The 22,125-nt window shown below is 37.1% G+C and overlaps 1 protein-coding gene across 3 annotated transcripts in view; it reads left to right on the forward strand.

Moving 5' to 3' along the window:
* Positions 1-21,564, forward strand: part of MIB1 (MIB E3 ubiquitin protein ligase 1) — a 70,741-nt gene extending 49,177 nt beyond the window's left edge. Inside the window, exons 13-21 of one of the 3 annotated variants that reach the window (XM_084510342.1) lie at positions 1,460-1,592; positions 1,969-2,055; positions 4,973-5,134; positions 9,569-9,750; positions 11,508-11,700; positions 13,197-13,275; positions 14,788-14,901; positions 16,020-16,120; positions 20,865-21,564. In XM_084510342.1, the coding sequence (XP_084366468.1) occupies positions 1,460-1,592; positions 1,969-2,055; positions 4,973-5,134; positions 9,569-9,750; positions 11,508-11,700; positions 13,197-13,275; positions 14,788-14,901; positions 16,020-16,120; positions 20,865-21,005 (1,192 nt within the window). In that variant the 3' untranslated portion in view covers positions 21,006-21,564. The remainder of the gene's footprint in view (positions 1-1,459; positions 1,593-1,968; positions 2,056-4,972; positions 5,135-9,568; positions 9,751-11,507; positions 11,701-13,196; positions 13,276-14,787; positions 14,902-16,019; positions 16,121-20,864) is intronic. The other 2 variants (XM_084510344.1, XM_084510343.1) reach the window with 2 other exon arrangements.
* Positions 21,565-22,125: the final 561 nt, after the last annotated feature.

A 22,125-nucleotide genomic window follows, 5' to 3' on the forward strand; every position in this document is an offset into this window, starting at 1 on the left:
GAGGAAGGAATGCATGTTCTTACTGACACAGTAGACTACCTCAGGGACTCTTATTTCTGTTCATTGGAGTGAACCATGCCACAACCGCAGCTTTTTGCTTGTTTTATAGGGAACTCGTTGGCTTATGCTAGGACAGAGCTCAGGAATGAATTGCGTTTATGCCACGTGGATGTGCAAGGTAACCAGTCAGTGGAATGAATTAGGAGCTAAGTTACTGCTTACCAGGGCAGATGGCTTATTGTTATCCGCTGCAAATATTTTTTGAGTAAAAGGTTCGCTTTGTGAGAATGTTTATTGAAACTCTGCCTTTTGAATATCAGGTGGCTAATGAAGAACCGTTGGATTCAGTTATGGTACCTACATTGCAAGGCAGTTTGTTATTCCGTGCTTCCACTTGTGTTGGCTAGTATTGGATTTTAAAGCTTGAATTTTGTGAAGAACCCCTGTTTCTCCTGTGAATCACACCTTGCTTCAACAGAAGGGAAAGATCAGGTTGATAGCAGAGGTTTTCTAGAACAAGATCATAGCGGTTTCTGTTTTTTTTGCTCTTTGAGCAACTGCCTTAAGGGAGCTACGTGTACTGTCCACACATATGAAATGATAAGGGAATCAAGTTTGGTTACCTGCCTATTCCAAAAGCTAGATGAAGACAGGTGAGCTTTGAGAAAAGTGTGTTTCTGTGAGAATACAAGATAGACCAGTTTGTTCATCTAGCGCTGCGTTATTAATGCCCTTATCACTGCCTTCTTTGCACTTTGTGGATTTTAGCCTGCTTTAATACTACAGTAATCAAGTTGCTTTTTGCCACCCTTGAATTTGAAGTGTAAGATAATAAATCCACTTCCCTTGGTAGGTGTCTTGATAAGCACATGGAGAAGTGGGCTAGAGTACTGGACACTGCCATGGTTTCTTAAACTCAGCTGCTCTCTGTTACTGAAATTCCCGTATTCCACTAATCTCACTTTACACTTGCAGCATTCATTTCTTCTGTTCCTAAAAGGACTTACTCCAATTTTATCTCAGAAGTAGAAAGTCTTAACTGATAGGGACAATAGCATCAGTTTATGAAGTAGTGGTTCTCAAGAAACCCAACATGTAGTAAAACTTGTTTCTTAAATATTTAAGTAAAGTTTGCTACAGAGATTTTCAGATAGAAGCATTTCTGTCTTCTGTGTTTCAGAATCTTTGTGAGTAATATTTAGGGTACGTTTTGGTGCCGGGTGATTGGCTGGTTTGTTTGCATACTTCTACTGGAAGGAATTGAAGATGAAATTTTTAGACTTTGGAACCGCCGATACAACTTTTCACCCACTTTCTGTTTTTGGAGAAATGGCTAATGTTATTTCTGTCACTACTGCTTTGTAGTTCTGCAAATGAATGTTGCTTTTACTCTTGTCCTGTTATCATTCAGCAAATACTTCACAAATGCCCTTATGCCATCTCTGCCTATTTATTTCAGTGCGATGCGCGTATTGCTGTCCAAGTTGCCGCGACCGTGGATTGTTGATGAGAAAAAAGATGATGGATACACCGCCTTGCATCTGGCAGCTCTCAATAACCACGTGGAAGTGGCTGAACTTCTGGTGCATCAGGTAGGGCTCTTCTCTCAGGAGGATTTAAGTGGCATGCTTTGATTAGCCATCTGATGTGAAAATAGGTTGCTGCTGCTGCCTGCAATCGCGGTGCAGAGGCAGTGGAGCAGGGAAGGCCGCGTGGTAAAGGTCAAACTTGCTTTTGAGATCATTGCAATGGACTTAAGAGTGCAGAGGGACTGGACAGTTTGATAACTGGTTTGATTCAACAGATCAACATCTCAACAGAGAGCAATTAAAGTAGTTATTCACTTCTGCTCTCAAGTATTCAAAGTGGGAATCATACTGAGCGTTTTATTCGGGGCTTTAATCGACTGCCTTGCCTGTAGACGAATTGCTGGGATGGTAATGGTCTAATGCTTTGAATATCTCGCAGGGCAATGCTAACCTGGATATCCAGAATGTAAACCAGCAAACTGCTCTGCACCTTGCCGTTGAACGACAGCACACACAAATTGTTAGGGTAAGTATCTTGTTGCAATCAGCCATCAGATGAATGGTGCTTTATTTGAGCTGAGTAAAGCTGTTAAGAAAGAGATGCTTCATGAACTTTAAAAAAAAAATGTTTTAGCAACATGTTACAGCTACTGAATTCTTGTATGATTAATTCTGATAAATTTGGAAACCCACCAGCTAGTACAGAAGGTCAGTAGGCAATACGAAGGAAATTTCGGGAATGCTAAATTTTTGTGTATGTGTATTATGGTTTCCTCTCTGCGGCTGCTAATTCCGGCGTCCCTTCTTGTTGAGTGAAGGGGACCTTCTGTGTGTTCTTCTATAATTTGTCTTGAGTCTTATGGTCCTGTAACAGACCTCAAAATAGCATTTTTGATGAGTAATTATTTTTGCTCGTGGCTTTCGCAAGCTAACTAGGTGAAATATCATTTTTATCAGTTTCACTCCTGACTGTATAGTTTGCTGTTCTTAGCTTGGGAAAGCTATAAGCAGTAATAAAATCAGCAGTGAAAGTAATGCACTTTCTGTTCTTGCTCACATGATTGCAAAAGTTTAATACTTTTTACAAAAAAAAAAAATTAAAAAAAATTAACAAAGCTGTGCTGATGGCATAGGAAACTGCGGTCTAGCACAGCTTACCCACAGCTGGCATGGATTGCTAGTGTGGGCTGTTGAGGCTTGGAGAGAGTGCTCAGTGCTGTAGGAAATGTTTGCTACAAGTGAATTCATCGGCCTGGCCTGCGACCTCTGTGTAGTTTTTGTCTTAGTGTTGTGAGAATCATCCTATATTAAAAAATGACTTTTACTCAGGCTCACAGAGAATTGTGCCCCTGGTGCAGAGCTGTGTCGGTGCCTCTGTCTGGCGTTATTTTGCTGTAAGGCTTCTCCATCTCCACGGGTTGATGGACGTGATCCCATTACAGTGAAACATGTGATACGGCCCTATATCTGGAACCACTTGCTACCAAAGAATGGTTTCGGAGAGTCACTTGCATTCTGCAAGCCTTTCTGCAGCTATATTTAATTGGTGAGCTCCTGTGCCCTTCGGGAACTGACAGGGCACCTGGGAACACAATACCAACGTAGCGGGTGACAGGAAGGTAGGCACGTTGGAGCACGAGTACGTGGCTTGGGTTGACACGCTTACATCCAAGAATGTTTACGTGAACGACCCTATAGAGTAGCCGTACTTCAGAGCTGGATTAGCGTTGAGAAGTCCTAAAATAACTCATGCAGCCATGCAGAGAACATGTTGGCTCCTATATTTCAAATTTAATTCCTATTGGGTACTTTCCAGGGTTGGGTTGTACCCTCAGGCATCTGTGGAATAGTGGTCAAAGGTAGCAGGGCTCTTTTAAAAGCTCCGCAGTCATGACAAAGGGAGATTTTTTATTTTATATCTTTTTGGCCTTTATTATTATTATTATTATTATTATTATTATTATTATTATTATTATTATTATTATTATTATTATTTTTAGCTTCTGCAAGGGCTTTGAATTTCCCATGGTAGACAAGGATTCCAGGTTGCTCTGAAAAGAGTTTTCTCGTAGAGTTTTCTTCAGAGGGATTACTAGAAACCCGTAGCAGTGACAGGGAAATTTCCATAACATGCTACTGTTTCCAGGAGAAACTCTGAAACAGAACATGGCTAGTGGCAGGCAGGATGTGAGTGTAAGAGAGAAAACTTGGGTCAGAGTAAGTCCATTTAGAGGGTATAAGATGTCCAGAGGACTGCTGAGAGTTTTAGCTTTTTTCTTTCTTTTCATTCATTTGTGGAAGGGTTTGGGGAAATGATAAGCTGCAATCAATTACAGGCAGGTATTTCCTTGACACATGAGTTCTGAATTCCTTCTGAGGTATTTTCATTTTAGCCGTTCCTAAAGTCTGAGATTCTTCAATTCTGAGGCTAAAATCCTTGCAAGCAAGCTTTTTCTAAAGAGGGAGATTACCCTTTGTATATCCCTGTTTCTAGGCCATGCTTTTTGTCTCCACTGCAATTCAGAGTTCTGCAGAGTAGCAAAAGTTCAAAACTAAAGTTAAAACATCAGCTGCTTCTATCTGTGGGTTTCTGAATAGCACCAACGAGTTTTGTTTTTTTTTTTTTTTAAGGGCATTGTTATTTTTCAGCATGTGTTGGCTGTTTTGTGTAACAGCATATTTAAGAAAGTTCTGGTGCATCAAATCAGGGGAGAGCTGGGTGCAAGTGCAGCATGAATGGGAAGGCCTTCATATCATAGGAACTGGAACATATGTCGTAGGGGGCATGGCTAATTTTAGCCTTCAAGATGAGTCTTACTGTTCATTACTTTGCAAAGTGTTCGAAGATAGTGGGTAATAGTGGTTTTGTTGTCTTCTGCTGCATAAGGATAAACCTAAATATGTGCTTTAACTATTTTGTTAGCTGAGGATACTGTACGTTAACAGGTTATTTATACATTAAGTTGTAAAGCTCAGCATGGTGTGAAGGTGGTGATCTTTGAGGTCATTGAAACCGATTATTACGGAATATACACATACCTAAAGTTTTGTCCACTTTGTTCTGTTTCTGATATGTTACCCTAATAGATTGCATTGTAGGCTCTCTTGTAAGAGTTAAAGGTAGGAAGAATCCTGTAAAATGCATCTGTCTCTCACTCAGCCATGCACGAGGCTTCTGCTGAAATAAAATTGATGTTTGAAAGAGGTAAATGCCTCAGTTGGAGGCTGAGCTTGAAGCAAGAGAAATAAATTTAAATAAACTCAACTGTGAAATGTAGCAAGGTGTATAACACGTAACATGTATATATATATAAAACCCTTTTGGACCCTAAGTGCTTATAACCCTTTGGTGCATCCCAAACCACAGCTTCATTGAAATTACTTTTTAAATGGAATAAGTAGCTGGTTTTTGGTTTCTAAAATGGAGTTCTCTCTCTTTTCAGCTCTTAGTCCGTGCAGGTGCTAAGCTGGATATTCAGGATAAAGATGGGGATACTCCCCTGCATGAAGCCCTGAGGCACCACACCCTGTCACAGCTCCGCCAACTCCAAGACATGCAAGATGTGGGCAAGGTAGATACTGCTTGGGAGCCATCAAAGAACACAGTAAATAAAATGCATTTATTTATTCCTTTTTTTTTCTATGCGTTTATCTCTTTATTATTGTAGCTTATCTAGTTTCTGTACTGTTGAACTGTTTTTTGGCAGCATAAGTTAAAATATATTCCACATTACATTGCAGTGTAGGCAGATTTTTTTTTTATGGAGTTTTTAGCATTTAGTCTCTGCCTTTTGTTAAAGAAAAATATGGGTTCAAAATAGTTCTGCAACACTCTTTTCATAGCAAATATACGGCTGCCAAAAATCAAAAGTACAGTAATACAGTACAGAATAAGACTAAAATTATGTTTTCTGTGGTTTGACATCTTGCATGACTTTGTAGCTTTAATTGTTTAGCCGCTTCTCTAACCCTCTGAAAGCTTTTTCTGTTAGAACAAAGCATTCTTAGTCTTTGCATGATGACTTGTTAAGTATCTTTCCGACAGAGTTAATTTCAGAAATGGCAATGTGGTAAGGAAATAGTCAAAACTCCCTTTAATAAAGGTCAAAATCTTTTTACTAAAAAAAAATGCTTACACCTGAGAAGCTGTGTGAACTTTAAAGATGAATTTTATAGTTTTGCTGATAGGAAAAGGAAAATTATGGAGTGACTTGAATTGTGGAAAGCAAACAGCATTTTTTCTGTAAATAGTGAAGATGTGCAGCATGACAGGGAATCAGATTTGCTGAGTCATTTGTTACCAATATCATAATACTTTTTTCTAATTTTAACTGTATGTGATAGTTACAGCATTTCATTCCAAAACAACTTGATTTAAAAGTCTTTGTTCAAAATAATAATTCCATTGTACAACAAATATTTTTCAAATTGGCTACTTCATTTCACTGAAATACACTGGCCTAGTTATGGCTCGTATATACAAAAAATGCTTGTGTCCTTTTAAGGGACAGGAAGAAACCAGTTACAGCTAAGTTGTGTTTCCATTATCTGAAATGGACTCTGTGAAATTGGTCAAAATCCTTTGTGTGCATGCATTTAATTTTGAAATGAATGAGCAGGAAGCGAGTGCTCTTTCTCAGATTCAGCATTTCATATGTCAGTCATTTCATATGTCAGTTGCCTATCTTAGTGATATCCACAACGAAACTGGATGAGTTGTGTTTGGAGTTTTTTAGATGTGTATTTTTCACCTTTTAAAATTTATTTTTGAGTTTTATGTTTCAGAGAAAAAAATGGTTTTGTTTTTGTTTTCTTCTCTATACTGTTTTCTTGTAGTTTCATTTGAGCTGTATTGGTTTTAAAAAAATTTATACTTTTGGCTTCATTTTGGTTGGTATCTTAAATAGAGCAATTTTGGGCTTTTGTCTTTGAGATATCAACCTGCTGAGCCCTAGGGTGCATCTTTGTAATATAACACTTCAACAATTATTCTTTTTCAGTATTTTCAACTGAAATAAAATTTCACTTGCAGGATGTTATATTTTGGATTTTTCTTTCATTTATTGGTAAGCTGTTTCATGTTAAACAGCAACATCATTGAAAATCTACCCTTTGTTACTTTTTCCTTCAAGCACAGCTTAAAATACAAAACACACTTCACTGACACTGGGAACTTACTTCATAAGTGGAATTTTATGGAATGAATTCTTTAGTATTGATTTTAGTAGTTCCTTGTGAATGTCAGTATTAAGCCGTTGTAATAACTGAAGCAATTTTTGTCAGTTTTGTTCAGTTGCTTTTTTAATATGACAGACTATTTAAAATGCATGTTGTCAACAGTCATGACAGCCCTACCGATTTTAGGCATCAATATGAAAAACAAGTGTATTTTATTAATATACTCATTATGAAGATTGTACAGTTGGGAGGAGGAGAACTTTTCTGAAGTCCAATCCCCACCAGGACAAAAAAAAGTCATTTTGGCTTCTTTATTACAGATGCAGTGTTCCTTAGCCTATGACACTTTTTATTCTAAAGAAACATAATTCCACAGGCTTATAGGATGTCGTGTATTTTAATACAGGCATCTTCTGGACTCTTAGCACACTTCTAAGATCTAAAATGTAGCCACTGCGGAGATGCTAGTTTAAGCTAAAGGAGCTCTGATGGAAGTTAGTTAGGTCACTTACTGGTTAAGGGGTCAGTAGTTAAAATAACTCAGACAGTAACTAGTGTTTGTGTGGATTATGCCCCAAAGAGACTTCTCTCCTGCAGGTGGATGGGCTGGGACTGGCTTGTGCTGATACATTTTCGATCCAGCCTCCTGCAGAGGGGACTTGCTGCCCCTATACTGGCCCTAAGACATAGTGTCTTTTTTGCTTGTTGTTTTTTTTCTCCATTCTGTGTGCCTGAAATGTTGCAGACTACCAAATGTCATGTGTTGTGATACTGTCTTGATGATTTTAAAGCATACAGCATGCAGAGGTATTTTAGGACTCGAGATTTTCTTGAATAATGTTGGTGACTGTTCCAGGTGGAGGAGCCAGTCTTGGCATAGTGTGTGCCCATACCGAGTGAAGGAAAATATCCTGGTAACTGTGTTTGATTTTCCTCTTGGAGAAACAGTAGTTGTTTCATTCTGGAACAGCTCAGAGCCCGTGAGGTGCAAATGTGGATGGTAAGAGAACTCGTGTCCCAGGAACTGAGAGAGGACTAGAGCAAATTGGTTGCAGGCATGCCTTCAAAGAACGTCTGCTCTGCCAGCCTCAGAGCAAATCAGCTTTCACTGGGCGTTGTGCTGCCACAGCTGGATTACTGACAGGACCCAAGGTAGACAGATTGTAGATAAAGTCTGTGCTTCACTTCAGCTACTGCTGTAACTGAAGTGCAGAGAAACGGGCTGAATTTCTAAACAAAACTGGTTTTGTGATCTGAACGCCACAAAACAACTTCTCTCTGTAACTTACTGCTTGTCTTGTTATGAAATCTTTCAAGCTATGCAGTTTTTATTTGGTCATAGGAAAGTGAAAGTGTGCTGGACCACAAGTATCCGTGAACTCATGAAGCAACCTTCAAGAGTATTGTAGCATCTCAGTAACATGTATTTATATAAAAACTTCCAACTAGGAGGAACTGTAGACTGAGGTTTTTAAATTAAAAAAAAAAATGCTTTCCTAAACCTAGATGGCTGTATGATGACAAAGATATCTTGCAGATAATCAAGGCAGGGGAGAGAATTCTGAGACATACTTCACATGCTGCAAGGTATGGGCCCAAACCCAGCTTTGTTCTTCACAAGTCACCTCTGAGGGCTGGGAGACGTAACTAGAGAGGTTTTGAAAACTATTTTCATCGTGGTTCAGACTCAGAGGTATGCAACCTTTGGATATGGGACAGATATATGGTATTTGAAATTTATTCCTATGTGCTGCAGCATCTAAAATAGCACACCCTAGTTCTTTAATCACAAAAGATCATTTTGTCTGGGGTAATAATCATTAATTTTTTTAAGGGTGGTACTTAACATCCAGCTTTTAGAAGAAGAGGTACAGGGATAGGCTGCACAAAACAGAAGTGGGATAGAATAATGTAAATCGGTGAAGTTGGGTGCTGAAATCAGATATTGGGAGCAAGGTGTGTAGAAAATCCTGCCTCTCTCCCAGTGTTGGAGCCTTCGTGACTCCGGAATTCAGCACTTAAAACTCCTTGAATTGAATCTGTGCCAGCTGTGCTCAGGCTGCTCCTTTGAATAACAGTCTTGTGTGGTTTGCTGGGGGACTCTTAGCAGTGCCAGCAGTTTCACGTGACATGTAGTCTGCATTACACTTCTACATTTTATCTCATCAAGCTTTAGTACAAAAAGGTGCTGGGAGAAGGCCCAGAATACTCCAGAGTAGGTGAACCCTGTCATTGTGGGGCTGAGGGAGTGAGCCTTCTCTCTTTGTTTTCCTGGCTGGCCCTGCGGGTCATGCAGAAAATACACAGTACAGAAAATACACAGATACAGTCGTAGCTGTGAAAGGGTGAAGGAGTGTTATGTGATTAGGACAGGTAGGTGAGTTTAAATCCCTCCATGCTGAGAAGACAACTAAAATTAAGTCCGTCTTGGGCAGGTGCATTGCTCACTAGGCTACTAAAAGTGTGCGTTCATTCTCTGCCCAGCTGTGTTTTCCGTCCATATGCAGTGGTGGTAGCATCTCATGTGAGCTCGGCAATTTTAGTGTGCTCTGGCTGTATTTTGAGTAGAGACCCAGTGGGACTATGCCCTTTAATGTTCGTGTAGAAGGACAGCCCCTTGACAAGTGTGTAGGAGATGGAGTGCTTCAGCAGGAGAACTACTTGCAGAATCGTAGTTCCTTAAAGGAAAAACGAGTACAGAATTAAGCAGCCATACAATAGCTTTGGTTTTAGTTCTAGAGTCGCTTCCTTGGGCTTACAGATTTGTGTGTGTGTGTGTGTGTGCTCGTGCTTTCCTTTGGCCAGCCTGCTTGTAACTGTAGAGAGTCTCTCAAGTTGCTTACGTATTTGTTGTCTTTCAGTTAATAATGGGACTTGGCACTCAGGGAGCAGAGAAGAAGAGCGCAGCATCCATTGCCTGCTTCCTGGCAGCCAACGGAGCTGACCTCAGCATCCGTAATAAGAAGGGGCAGTCTCCTCTCGATCTCTGCCCTGATCCTAGCCTCTGCAAAGCACTGGCTAAATGCCACAAAGAAAAAGTCAGGTATGTATATTAATAAAATACCCCGGTTTTCTGTAGATTAACTGATGCATTTAAAACACCATGCTTCTACTACCTATAGTGTTAAAACATACAAGCTTTTTCTTGACTTCTATTCATCTTTTTGGTATTCTGTGATACAATGAATACTGTCTACACATACATTCCTTGAAACATCTGCAAATCTTACAAGAGTTTCACACTCTGAAGTTTGAACTGTGCATCATTCCCAGGCCTTGCTCCTCCTCTGGCTGGTACCAGCCTCCTGTCTTGTAGCTGGGTCTGAGTAGGGCTTGCTTACCATTCTCGCCCACCTCCTGTGCTGAGGATTTGCTTGCAGGCATTATACCTGTCTGATGGCCTGACTGTGCTTCTGTTTGGAAGAGCTGAGGTTTGTAGTAAAGGAAAAACAGCTATCTGACCAGGCTGTGAGGAATTTTACTGGGAGGGAGGGAGACTGAATAGATTTGGGGTTTGGTTGCTTTGAAGTGGCTCTTTCTAAGCAGGAACGGGTTGTAGCAATTTTAGAGAATTGGACTAGATGTCACCAGAGTGGTTTTATTTTTTTTATTATATATTTTTTTTTTTTCTGAAGCTTGGTTTGCAAGGATTTTGATGAGTTGGGAAGTAAACAACACTGGTTATTACATTCAGGCAGGGTGGAGATTGCATTACCAGGGCCTAGAAGCACAGCACAAAGCTTGTTCATATGGGAAGGGGGGGGGGAATGGGAAGGTGGCAAAATGCAGCTGCAGGTTGGTAAAACTCCAACTCCAGAAAAGAGGTGGGGGGACATCACTGAAAGGATAACTGAGCCCTGGGACTGGTTGCCCACAGAGGCTGTGAAATAAGACTAGAATGGAGAAAAACCCTGAATAATGTGAATTCAGGGATGATCCTGCTTTGCATGGAGCACCTTTTGAGTACCTGTCAGGCTGAATGACTGCATGACTTTGCAATAAGAAAAAGAGGGGTTAGGCCTGGCACCTCAGAAGCACTTCTTTAGGAATTACAATTTCACCAAAATGTCATCGAGTGCACTTAGTATGAGAAGTTGTCCTAGTTATATTCCTGTCACTGGCTTACATGATTCTTATCCTTAATTCCGGCTCAGAAGTCAGTGCATGGAAATGAAAAACGTACTTGCAAAATGTCACGAAGAGAGACTGTTCTTGTTGATGTTGCCCTAGCATGTAAGGTGCTTAATTTTCTGCAGAGACTTTTTGTCTGTCTCGGCCTCATCACTGTGGCTGTTCTTCCTTCTCGCCACCTTTTATGGGCTTGTGAGCGTTGTAGGACTGAGCTGTTTACATTTAACCCATGCTCCCTCTGCTGGGTGAGCTGCAGCATTGGACACAGATGCAGGGTGAGGTCACTTCAGGAGTTCGGGGCTTCTTTTACAAGTTTGCCATTTGGAAAGTAATACAAGTATATTCAGGCTTTCCAGGTGGTAAGGTGTGCCGTTCTGAATCTATACGTTATTATTACTCTGTTAAAAACTAAACTCATGAGTTGGGAGGGTAGGGTTTTTTTGCATTTACAAGATGCTATTCCAATTTCTGTGGGCTGTTTCTATAGAATGCCTTATCTGAGTGTGAGACCTCACACTTGTGTCAACAGTACACTTGGGAATATACATTTGGGATTGTGTTAAGATATACACTGATCCTTGAATGTATAGGAACATACAGATAAGCAGCGAATTGATGTGCAGTATGAGTTTTAAAAAAAAAAAGCCTGACTGCAGGTTTTCTTTGTAGTGGCCAGGTTGGTTCCCGAAGCCCGTCTATGATCAACAATGACTCTGAAACCTTAGAAGAATGTATGGTGTGTTCAGACATGAAGAGAGACACTCTGTTTGGCCCGTGTGGACATATTGCCACGTGTTCTCTGTGCTCACCACGGGTGAAAAAATGCCTCATCTGTAAAGAGCAAGTTCAGTCTAGGACAAAGGTAAACATTTCCAAAGCTTTCTGTTTCTCTTTCTATTTTTAATGGAAAAGTAAAAAAGAGGTCAAGGAAAAGTGTATATTTTAAGCTGTATTTTGCCTTACAGGCGTTTCACTGGATGGAATTGTCAATCTTTTTGATATCTTGTCCCAACATTGTGTGTTAATCTTGTCTGTTTCCCTGTACTCGTGTCCTATCTGCTCCTCATTCTCCCCCTCCATGTCAATGTCTTTTTTTTTTTTTTTTGCTCTGGTCATCAGACTTCATAATACAGCAACCTGAAGTTGTTTTATTTTTTTCCTGGTATTTTTTTCCCACGTTAAGATAAATCGCTGTTTCTCCTGAAATATAATTTCCTCAGTTATACTGAGTTCTTTTATTCCTTAGGGCTACTTGGAAAGATTATTCATCTGTAGACTGAGTTAGTTTTGTACTAGTTTTTATTCAGTATTCTTTTCATCTTTCGTTTTCTTTCTTTATTTTTTTTTTTGAATTATGAATTTTATTACACTTTCTTCTTCAGAGTATCAACCAGCTGTGCCCTATTTCAGGGACCTAATCCCAGTAAGTTCCTCATGTTTCTCAAATGGTTGCTCCCGGGTATTTGTGACTACACTGGGTGCATCCCCATTGCTTTTCTGTTTGAGTATTCCTTTTTTCCTAGTAATCACCAGGCCTTGTCCTTCTTGTTGCTTTTTGGCCATTAAAAAAATAATAAATAAATAAATAAATATATATATACACACACATATATACATATATAAAAATCTCATATTCCACTTACAAGTTTTCTGATCTACAGAAAACCCACTCTTTTTTTATCTCTATCCAAACACCTTTGGCTAATCGGCTTCTGTGTTTCTTCTCTGTCTCAGAGTAAATATGCAACTTGTGAATGTACATTTGTACCGCTTTTACTGTTCACTATTTTATTCTTCTTACACTGTTCACTCATTCTGCCATGCATATTTTCAAAGACAAAATGTTAATGCAGTGTGAGCTCCTTTTCTGTAGACTTTCTTTATAGTCAGTGGAAAAGTTCCGCCACAGTGGTTCAGAGCAGCAAAGTAAGTCTGCTGCCCCCTCATCCATCTGAAGAAGACGGTCTACGGAAATCAGCTTTCCTAGGTGAAAGCTAACCTTTGTGGATAACCTTCCTTGGATTTCTTTTGCTAATTTGGAGAGTATCTATTCAATACCATCTATTTTGATAGTTTTCTAATGTTCTGTGTAAATACTTAGGGTAATATCTGCAGTGTTAACACTGTCAGTAATAGTGCTAATATCTGTCAGTGTACTGAACATTTAAATACTGCCAGCAAATATGTCTTCAGTGTGATAATTCCTTTAAATTGAATTTTGAGGTGATGAATTAGTAAATATAGCTTAGATGGAACTTCTTAAAGTCCACATGCCTTTCCAAAGAGAATGAAAAAGCAAATTGATGTCGACAGTAGGAGATAAACTGTTCTCATATCTATGTTTATTGCACTTTACAGATTGAAGAATGTGTGGTGTGTTCAGACAAAAAGGCAGCAGTGCTTTTCCAGCCTTGTGGTCATATGTGTGCTTGTGAGAGTAAGTAGACTTGACAGGATGTTCTTTTTGAAATAGTCCTGAAACAGAACATTTTTAATAAAAGATTGCTGAAAGCTCATTAATGATCTGGCTTGGAGTACAACTTGATAGTTTGGTGTGATAATCAGAAGGTTGGCATTACTTGGCAAGCTGCTAATGAAATATTTAGAGGACAAAGTGGAGATTTCCAGAAATTTAGAGAGCAGCTGCTTCTCTCTGAATTATTTAATAGTGAGTAGGTTTGCTCAGATTATAGTAGCCTGCTGTTCATTCATTGTTTAGTTACAGTTTTCTGTGCTTGTTCAGATGTGCAAATCATGTTTTAAAAAAAACTGTAAGTAAATATTTTAATATGCTTCCTTAGTGATCTGCAGATTTGCACAAGGGCTCTAGTTTTTCTATAGCAGATACATCATGTATCTTGCAAAAAGACATAGAAAATTTCTGGAGATCTCCTATCTTGAGAATAATTGGATGAGAATACAACCACCACCTTGTCACCAGACATTTCAAGGCTTTGTTGAAGGGTCATTTGCCTAGAGAAGAGCAGTGCTTGCTGCTGACATACTATAGGAGGGGGAAGGTAGTCTTTTCCAATAAGTAATTGCTTGTTTGGTCTTGTTAAAGAAATCTGGTTTCTTTCTCTCTTCTGGCTGAGAGACCTAACATTGCATCACTAACTTTAGTGTTCCTGATCCTGATCCCAGTCCTGATCTGGGCTCTTTTGCAGTCTGCAGTTGAAAGATGATGAGAGAAGTTTTTTAATTAGTTTCTCAGTAAAAAGATTAATCGCTGTGGTGAAGGATTTCAGCAGTGAAATACTAATTGCCAAGTCAACACTGTAACAATGACAGCAAATGGCTCTACAAATGCAAAAGGTTTCTTTCCAGATTATTTTCTGTAGATCCTTTCTAAGCATGATGAGAAAGAGTCCTCAAATTTGTATACTTCATAGGAAGTATACTCTGTTGATTCACAGTAACCTTTGGCAATTTTGAGACATTGTCACTTGCCTTTTGCAGAATAATGCTAGCTTTCTTTCTAGGATGGTATCAAAACATATGGGTTTACTCTTTTGAGGGCAAGGAGCCACCTCTGTTTGCCCCTGGCATATTAGTACAATATATGAGGTCCTTGGTTATGGAAGAAAAAGCAGGTAATCAAGACAGTCTTGGAAGTTCTGGTCTCAAATGGGTGTGATTTTACTTTTTTAACTTCAGTAATTCTTGTGGAATAGATGTTTGGTTGGAAAAAGAGGAACCTGCTCACCAGAAATAATGTTAAAAGAAAATAAATAGAACAAGTTTGCTTTGAATCCCAAATGAGATTGTTTATGAGTGTGATTTACAGAAAATGAAGTGAAAACAAACACAAGTAGATATTTGTATTGTAAACCTTTGTTATGGTATTGGTATATCGTTACTGTGAAAAGAATAAACACGCTCATGTTAAGAGAGAAGAACAGTGAGAATAGCAGGATTTATTTCTTAATTTATTTCTCTGTCCTCTCAGATTGTGCAAGCTTGATGAAGAAATGCGTACAATGTCGAGCAGTGGTAGAGCGAAGAGTGCCTTTCATAATGTGCTGCGGAGGGAAAGGTACAGAAGATACCACTGATGATATTTGTGAGTGACTCCAAGACCCATACTCTTTCCCTTCCCTCCAACAACTTCTTGTTTTCTTTCTTATTCTTTGAAATGACCTAAATATTTCCTTTTTATTTTGAAGAAAAGTTTAATAGCCATGTATCAGTTACCTGTTTATGCTGCCTCCTTCTGTATTGCTATCAATGCTATGATAGCACCAACCATTTCTCTAAAGGACTGCCTACATTGTCCAGAGTAGAAGCTGAAACATACATGACTTCTTGGAAACTTATTAATGACCTACAAAGAAAAAGCTGAAGATTGACTGTGATTGTGCATGAGAGTCCATACATGTATTATTTTTATTTCTGGAACTGTCTGACTAATAAAGAAATAGTAACTGTTTAGCATCTAGATATAAGCAATTTCCTTGACATCGTTCAGTTTTACATTACCTGCTTTGATTTTCTAAAACTTTTTGTGACTTTTTTGAGTAATTTCTATGAATTATTTTTATGGACTACACGTGTGGTATGCAGTGTTTGAATTTAATTTTATCTGAATTGGAATGTTAAGTCATTCTTTTCACACTATTCATAAATGGAGAAGTATAATCCTTAAAATCAGGCTTTTAATATGTTGTAAATTTGAAATTTGTCATATGAAGTACTTCTCGATTTTTTGGTTTTATATAGCAACATCGCTTCCTGGATCAATCAAAGACAAAACATAACCTGAGTTGCTTTAGAATTTAACCAAACTATTTCCATGATACTTGTGTATAGATTTGATCACCAAATAGAATCAGCTATGTGGATAAAAAGGGTTTTTCAGAGTGAAAGGGCTCTGCTTGATTTTATTTTTTTTTAAACTTCACTGGAGGAGCATCACTGACAAATAACTCTGAAAACACTGAGGTGCTTAGAGGCATTTTGAGCATTATTATTGAGGAAATATTTGCCAACTTTGTTGCTACAAAACTCAAAAGTTCTTCAGGAATTGAGCTGCAGTGAGGTTATAGTGAATTAAATTAGATGATCAAATCTATTTGAATGACATTATTTTAGATAATTGAAAAATTATAGCTAGTGTTCTGGAAATAATTATTCCTGTTTCATTAGACGTAATCACATATCTTTATTTTCTCTAAATTACAGCAAGTGGAAACATTCCAGTTATGCAGAAAGACAAAGACAACACTAATGTCAATGCAGATGTACAGAAGCTGCAGCAACAGTTACAAGACATCAAGGAACAGGTAAAAGTGCTAGATAAAAATTTTATAGACCACTAAGGTAACTTAAGCCAATTAAAAAGCCGATACATCTTCTGTTATTTAAAACAAAATAACACATTGAAGTTACTCAGTTCTTAAATCTTAGTTAACCAATAATTTTTATGATGTATGTTTGTTGTCTGTGTACAGATTTAAAAATAAAAACAAAAAACAAGTGTCCCATGCTTGTTGAGCTGACTGAATGTACTAGCTACAGCAGTTGTTGTTCTCACAGAACACTGATGAAAGTAGATGTTCTTCACTGCTCTGTATCGAGCCGAACCTTAACTTGTCTGTTCACGAGGTGCCTTTGAGCAGTGGCTGGCATTTAGCTGTAGCATCTAGTTTATGTACTGTTAAAACAATTTGTGTCTGGTTGCAAAATGAAATCCATGGGGTGTAAGCACAAAATTTGAATATTTAGAATGTAAATGAGAGTTTTTTTCTTTTGTAATTATGCATCATATTTGCAGGTGGAAATCTATTTATATTGGCTATAGATAGTGATAATTCATTGGTTAATTAAGTTGCATGCCATTTAGAAACCTAATAAAAACAAAACACCTCAAAATTAATGTTTTAGAGAATTGAGAGCCATCTGTTTAGATTTGTTATGCCTCTAAGTCTAGTTTCATGAGAATTATTGAAATACTATTGAAGTGCTGTCTACATGCGGGACTTTTCCTGTGGTAAATCACTACATGGTTTCATTGCTTTTAGAATCATGTAGAATCCTAGAATCAGTTAGGTAAGAAAAGACCTGTAAGATCATCTAGTCCAACCTTTGAACCTTTTCCATCTGAACAAATGAAAATTTGATATTTTTCAGCAGTAAAAGACTTGGGTATTGGACTACAGTATGAACTTACTGTCTTAGAAGAGAACCCTGATATGTGATTTTTGACTTCCATATAACATAATTAGAAAAAAAAAAAAAAATTAATGAGTATAAGAGACAAAGAAACCTTCTTGTTATACTACTTTCCTCTTCTTCTTGGAGGCTTAAAGCAGTCTGCAGTACTTCATCCCATCTAGCTGAGATGGTTGTTACTCTCAGCTGTTCATGTGCATGAAAGTTAAGACTGAAGTTTTGGGTCACTAGTTCTAGGACCCATACCTAAATGCCTTATATTTGAGAGCTGATATGCTGTCGAATTTTAATCTTGGTGACATGTTGGTGAAAACCTGCTCCTGTCATATGAGAGCTGTCCAAGACCCTAGCAGCAGTAAAGTTCTAATATCTGATTAAAAGCATACTCTTTCATAGTCTGTGTCTGCAAAAGAACATGCAGATTAAAAATTGTCATTTGAGAAATGCATGTCTTCCTCAACGGTAACATCTGGAGCTAGTGCAGATCTGTGACTTCTTAGATCTGCTGTTTTATTTCAGTTTTACTTTTTATAACGTCGTTGGATGAAAAAAGTAACTTTGTTGATAATAAGGTTACTGCTTTGGCATTTAAAATGATAGATCCAAACATGCAGATGAATGCTCTAATCCAAGTAATCTGTTTTCTTCAGATGTATTTTTTTTTTTCTGGTTACTTTATTTTATGAGTTTATAAATGATCTGAGTTCTGTTTGGATGTGGTAATATTTTTTTAATGGAGGGATGCAAAAGAAAAACTACTTCATTTTACAGTTTTTCTCCTTGATTAGACGTGATCTCAGTTGTGGGTTTTTCAGTCCTCGTAAGGTGCTCTTTTATTCATAATAATTTTGTCTTACCCTAGGGAATTGCTATAGCAAGGAGCTAATATCAGAAAGTTATGTTGTATTAGGGAGAAAAGAATAATTATTTTATACATGTTATTCTCTACTTGTATTTTCTGGTTTTCATATTTGCAGTAGTAAGAAAGATTTAATACTGGAATGCTTTGAGAATTGAGGTCCATTCCTTCACTTTGAAATGCCCTTTCGTCCATTAATATTTATTTATTTTTTTTTTAAATAAGTATCAAACAGGTGATTATTCAATACCTGTTTGACCAGAAAGAGATGGTTCTGGTCATTCTTGTGCAGATTTTGGCTTGAGAGCTTTCTTGTTTGCTTACTGTCTTTTCAGCTTATTTGAGTGAGGAGGCAAGTTTTGTGTCACACTTAAGAGTAGCAAGTAGGATTTGATTACAGTCAGTCATCTGATCTTTTAAATTTGTGCCTGAATTGATGCATAGCATTCAACTTCAGTCATGTATTCTTTTGCTTTGTGCTTTAACAGTTCGCTCTTTTGGTTACAATGATAGTTTTGTACTTAAAATTAATTTGTTCTCTTTCAGCAGGTATAAACCTGTTTCAACTCATACCTTCAATGATAATCTAATATGTTAGTGCAGCAAGCTTTTAAAACCATTTCTCGTGCCAAGCAGAAGTGATGCCTGATGTCAGCTGAATCTCCCACATCTGACGACCACACCATTCTTCAGGGATTCCCTGAATGTGAACCCTTTTGACTGTAATTGTGATACCTTCACCCCATTTCATACATAATCATCATCATCTATCTAATACCTTGTGTATGTTCCTTCACCATACTTACATCACTTTCTTTCTATTTAAAAATCAATTTATTTTGTCACTGTGCCACCTGTATATTGTTGGAGAAAATGTTTTTAGTAATAAGGAAATATTTCAAACAGTTTAAAACATCTTGTTAGTGGTAAAAAATTGGTTTATTTGAATTACCAGGCCAAGTTATAATTATAGGTGTGATGAATACTTTTTCAGACCTACTTTTACTATCTGTAGAAGTTATTTTTACATATAACAGATATAGTGCCTTTTTATACCATTTGTTTTCCTTCAGGAGACGGTAGTCAAATGATTCACACATGTAAAAGATGTTAAATGTGATTTCATACAGAGAACACTCTAGCAAACTATTGGAAATAGATTCTGCTTATTTCCTGCTGCTGTGGCACAAATTGGCTGTAAGGCATATAATGAACTTTATTCCCCTGTAAAAGTGCATATGAGCAGGTAGTTAAGCAATGAAGGCTACTAATAATTTTCCTACTTCGTGAAGTAGCATAAATGTTGAAGTAGTATCATATTAAGTATTACTACTTACATATTATATTACTAATTACATATTACTAATTACATATTATAATTATAGTAATATTAGTAATTATTATTAGTAATTATTAGTAATTAATTAGTAATTATTAGTAATTATTAGTAATTACTAATTACTAATTACATATTATATTGGTGTGATAGTTTAGAAATTCTGGCAAAACTGGAGCATGGTGTTTGTTTAATTTTTTTTTTTGTATCCTTTTTTGTATAACAAAGTGACATGAGGTTTTATCTGGCAGTTTGACGTATCTACTAGCACATTATATTGATATCCTGGAAATCAAAATAGGCATGTGGCCAAATTCCATGCAAATTTCAGCTCTGTTTTATTTATATATGTATTTATTTTTATTTTTATTTTTTATTTTTGTCTTCATCTAAGCAATCAACATTAGAAAGTAATATCTATTAATTCCATAGAAACTATATTTTAAGATTATACTGGACAGGGATCCTAGTATGGCCTATATTTCTCAAAAATGAACAAACTGAAGTAAACTCCCGGCAGTTAGTATAGAAACAAGTCACAAGTGCAAGGCAGTGATAAAATGAGTTTGTGGTTGAAGTCTTGTACCTGTTAGCATTTCATATTATATATAAAATATACATTGTGTTAGTGTGTCTCAGTTCTGAGCACATCATAGATGTGATTTGTTGGACTGTAGAACAATATTAACAATTATCATATGTTAAATATCTATTCATTTACTAACCTTTGATAAACCTCTTAAGATGAAATCCTAATATAAGATACGCTACAATATACTTATGGTGAAGGAACATGCCTTACAAAAACTTCAATTTCTACATATGACAGGTGAAGGACATTGTTCCTTATTTATTCAATACAAAATAAACTTTGCTGTTGAAGAGCTTTAGATCTTTTTGGGCATTGGCTGTCACTTTAATATTCATCAATTAAAAAGGCTTTTAAAAGTTTGCTGTGCTATTGTTATGACTGAAGGTCACTGATTTATTAATTGCTCTTCATATACAACTTGGTATTCTTTTTGTAGAAAATGTAGATTATTTCCATTAGTAAAGACTGCAATTATCAGAATTGAATCTTTACATGTAATATTGATTATGCAGCATTTTTATTGTTTTTTGCATATGTTTAGTGCGTCTTCTGTAAAGGTAAGTACCTGATTAGCTAGGGAGCCTGAGAATGAATTGGTAAATCATTTACCTGAGCATTGCATGACATAAAATTTTATGCTTTTTGTTCCCTGAAAGATTACATCATGTAAAAGGGAATGTTGCTGAATAGTGTCTTAATTTTGCAAATTTAGGTGATGATAATGAAAATTTGGTATCAACCTACTACTTGGTTGCCTTAGTTGGAGATCACATCTGAGGAAAAAAAAAAAAAAAAAACAACAGAAAGCAGACAAAGCAACAAAAAGCACAAGCTTTGTGTCATGAAAAGCCCCAAAACCTTAGATCAATGTGATGTAAAAATGTATGTTTTAAAAAAATAATAATAAGGTTTTGGAATATATGCTCAGTCACTGGGTTATGCTATGCCAATGATCTGTTACACTTAAGATGGCATATTTATTGTTAATTTTCAGTAATTTATCTATTGCATTCTCAATACTGCATCATTGCTGTCATTGACTATGTAACCTGTCAAAATCTTTTACAGACCATGTGTCCTGTCTGTTTGGACCGTCTGAAGAATATGATCTTTCTCTGTGGCCATGGAACGTGTCAGCTTTGTGGAGACCGAATGAGCGAATGCCCGATATGCCGCAAGGCAATCGAACGAAGGATCCTTTTGTATTAAACAGTGGAACGAACCAGTGATAGATCATGAATAATAAGGACATCTGAATGATTTAAATCTCTGCAAGTCTGAAAGGCAGTAAAAGGTTCTAAAGAAAACATTTCTAATACTGTAGCACAGGTTCATTACATGGTAATTCTTTAAAGACTGTGAACACACCAAATAATAGAACAGTATTTGAACAGTCAGCTTTTAACTTTACTCTTAAAACTAAGATCTGAGCCTGAAGCTAATTGACAGCAGTCTTTTTTTAGTTTTCTTTCTGTTGTTTTCTTCCCCTTAAAATGTAAAGGGACAATCTTGTTTTGGTTTATTTCGTGTTTTGTAATGTATGTATAAGGTGTCAAGCAATGTACTTTTTTGCCCCTTTTTTAATATATTGTCAGTTATTATTGAATATAAATATGTAGTGCTCTTTTGTTTAATGCTTTTCTGGAGAACGTTCAGATTTCCTGTGACAGTTACGATTCACAAGAATTGTTATCTTGAAATACACAATAACGCAAAGTCAATACAAAGTGCGTAAACAGTAATAATAAATATCCTACTATTTCACTAAGACCAGGCCTCAAAATACAATGTTAAGCTAATTTAAACTTTAATATGCCCTTTCTGAGGATGGGTTGGGAAAGAAACAGGAAAAAAGAAACAAAGTAGTTTGGAGATGTTGCATTCCTCAAACTGCACTTTAGTGTAACAGGTTCAAGGTAACTTAACTAGTGAACTTCTTGGGTCTGCTAGCCACACAGTTACACATGGAATTGTTTTTAACTTGGTTGGATAGTAAAACATAGGAGCAGTGGGTTGGTTGATCTGTCTCGGATGAGTGAATTTGGTCAGTTGTGGGGGAACAAATATATACGTAGGGCCATTTAAATATTCTGGGTCTACAAATTAGAAAAAACAGATGAAGTTTGCAAAAGTTAACCTTTAATGTTGTATCTTATGACGTATGAAGCAAGCTACATATTATTTTCCTCTCTTAAATTAGTTGTGTTGTCTCCAGGCGAAGGGTATCAAGAGCAAAAGTAAAGATTTAATACAGCTTATTCATCTGTGCTGGGTGTTATACCAGAACATTAGTGACAAACTGTTAATAGGTAATATTGCAGTTCAGAAT

The sequence above is a fragment of the Aythya ferina genome, assembly GCF_964211825.1.
Source record: "Aythya ferina genome assembly, chromosome: 2".
NCBI lineage: Eukaryota > Metazoa > Chordata > Aves > Anseriformes > Anatidae > Aythya > Aythya ferina.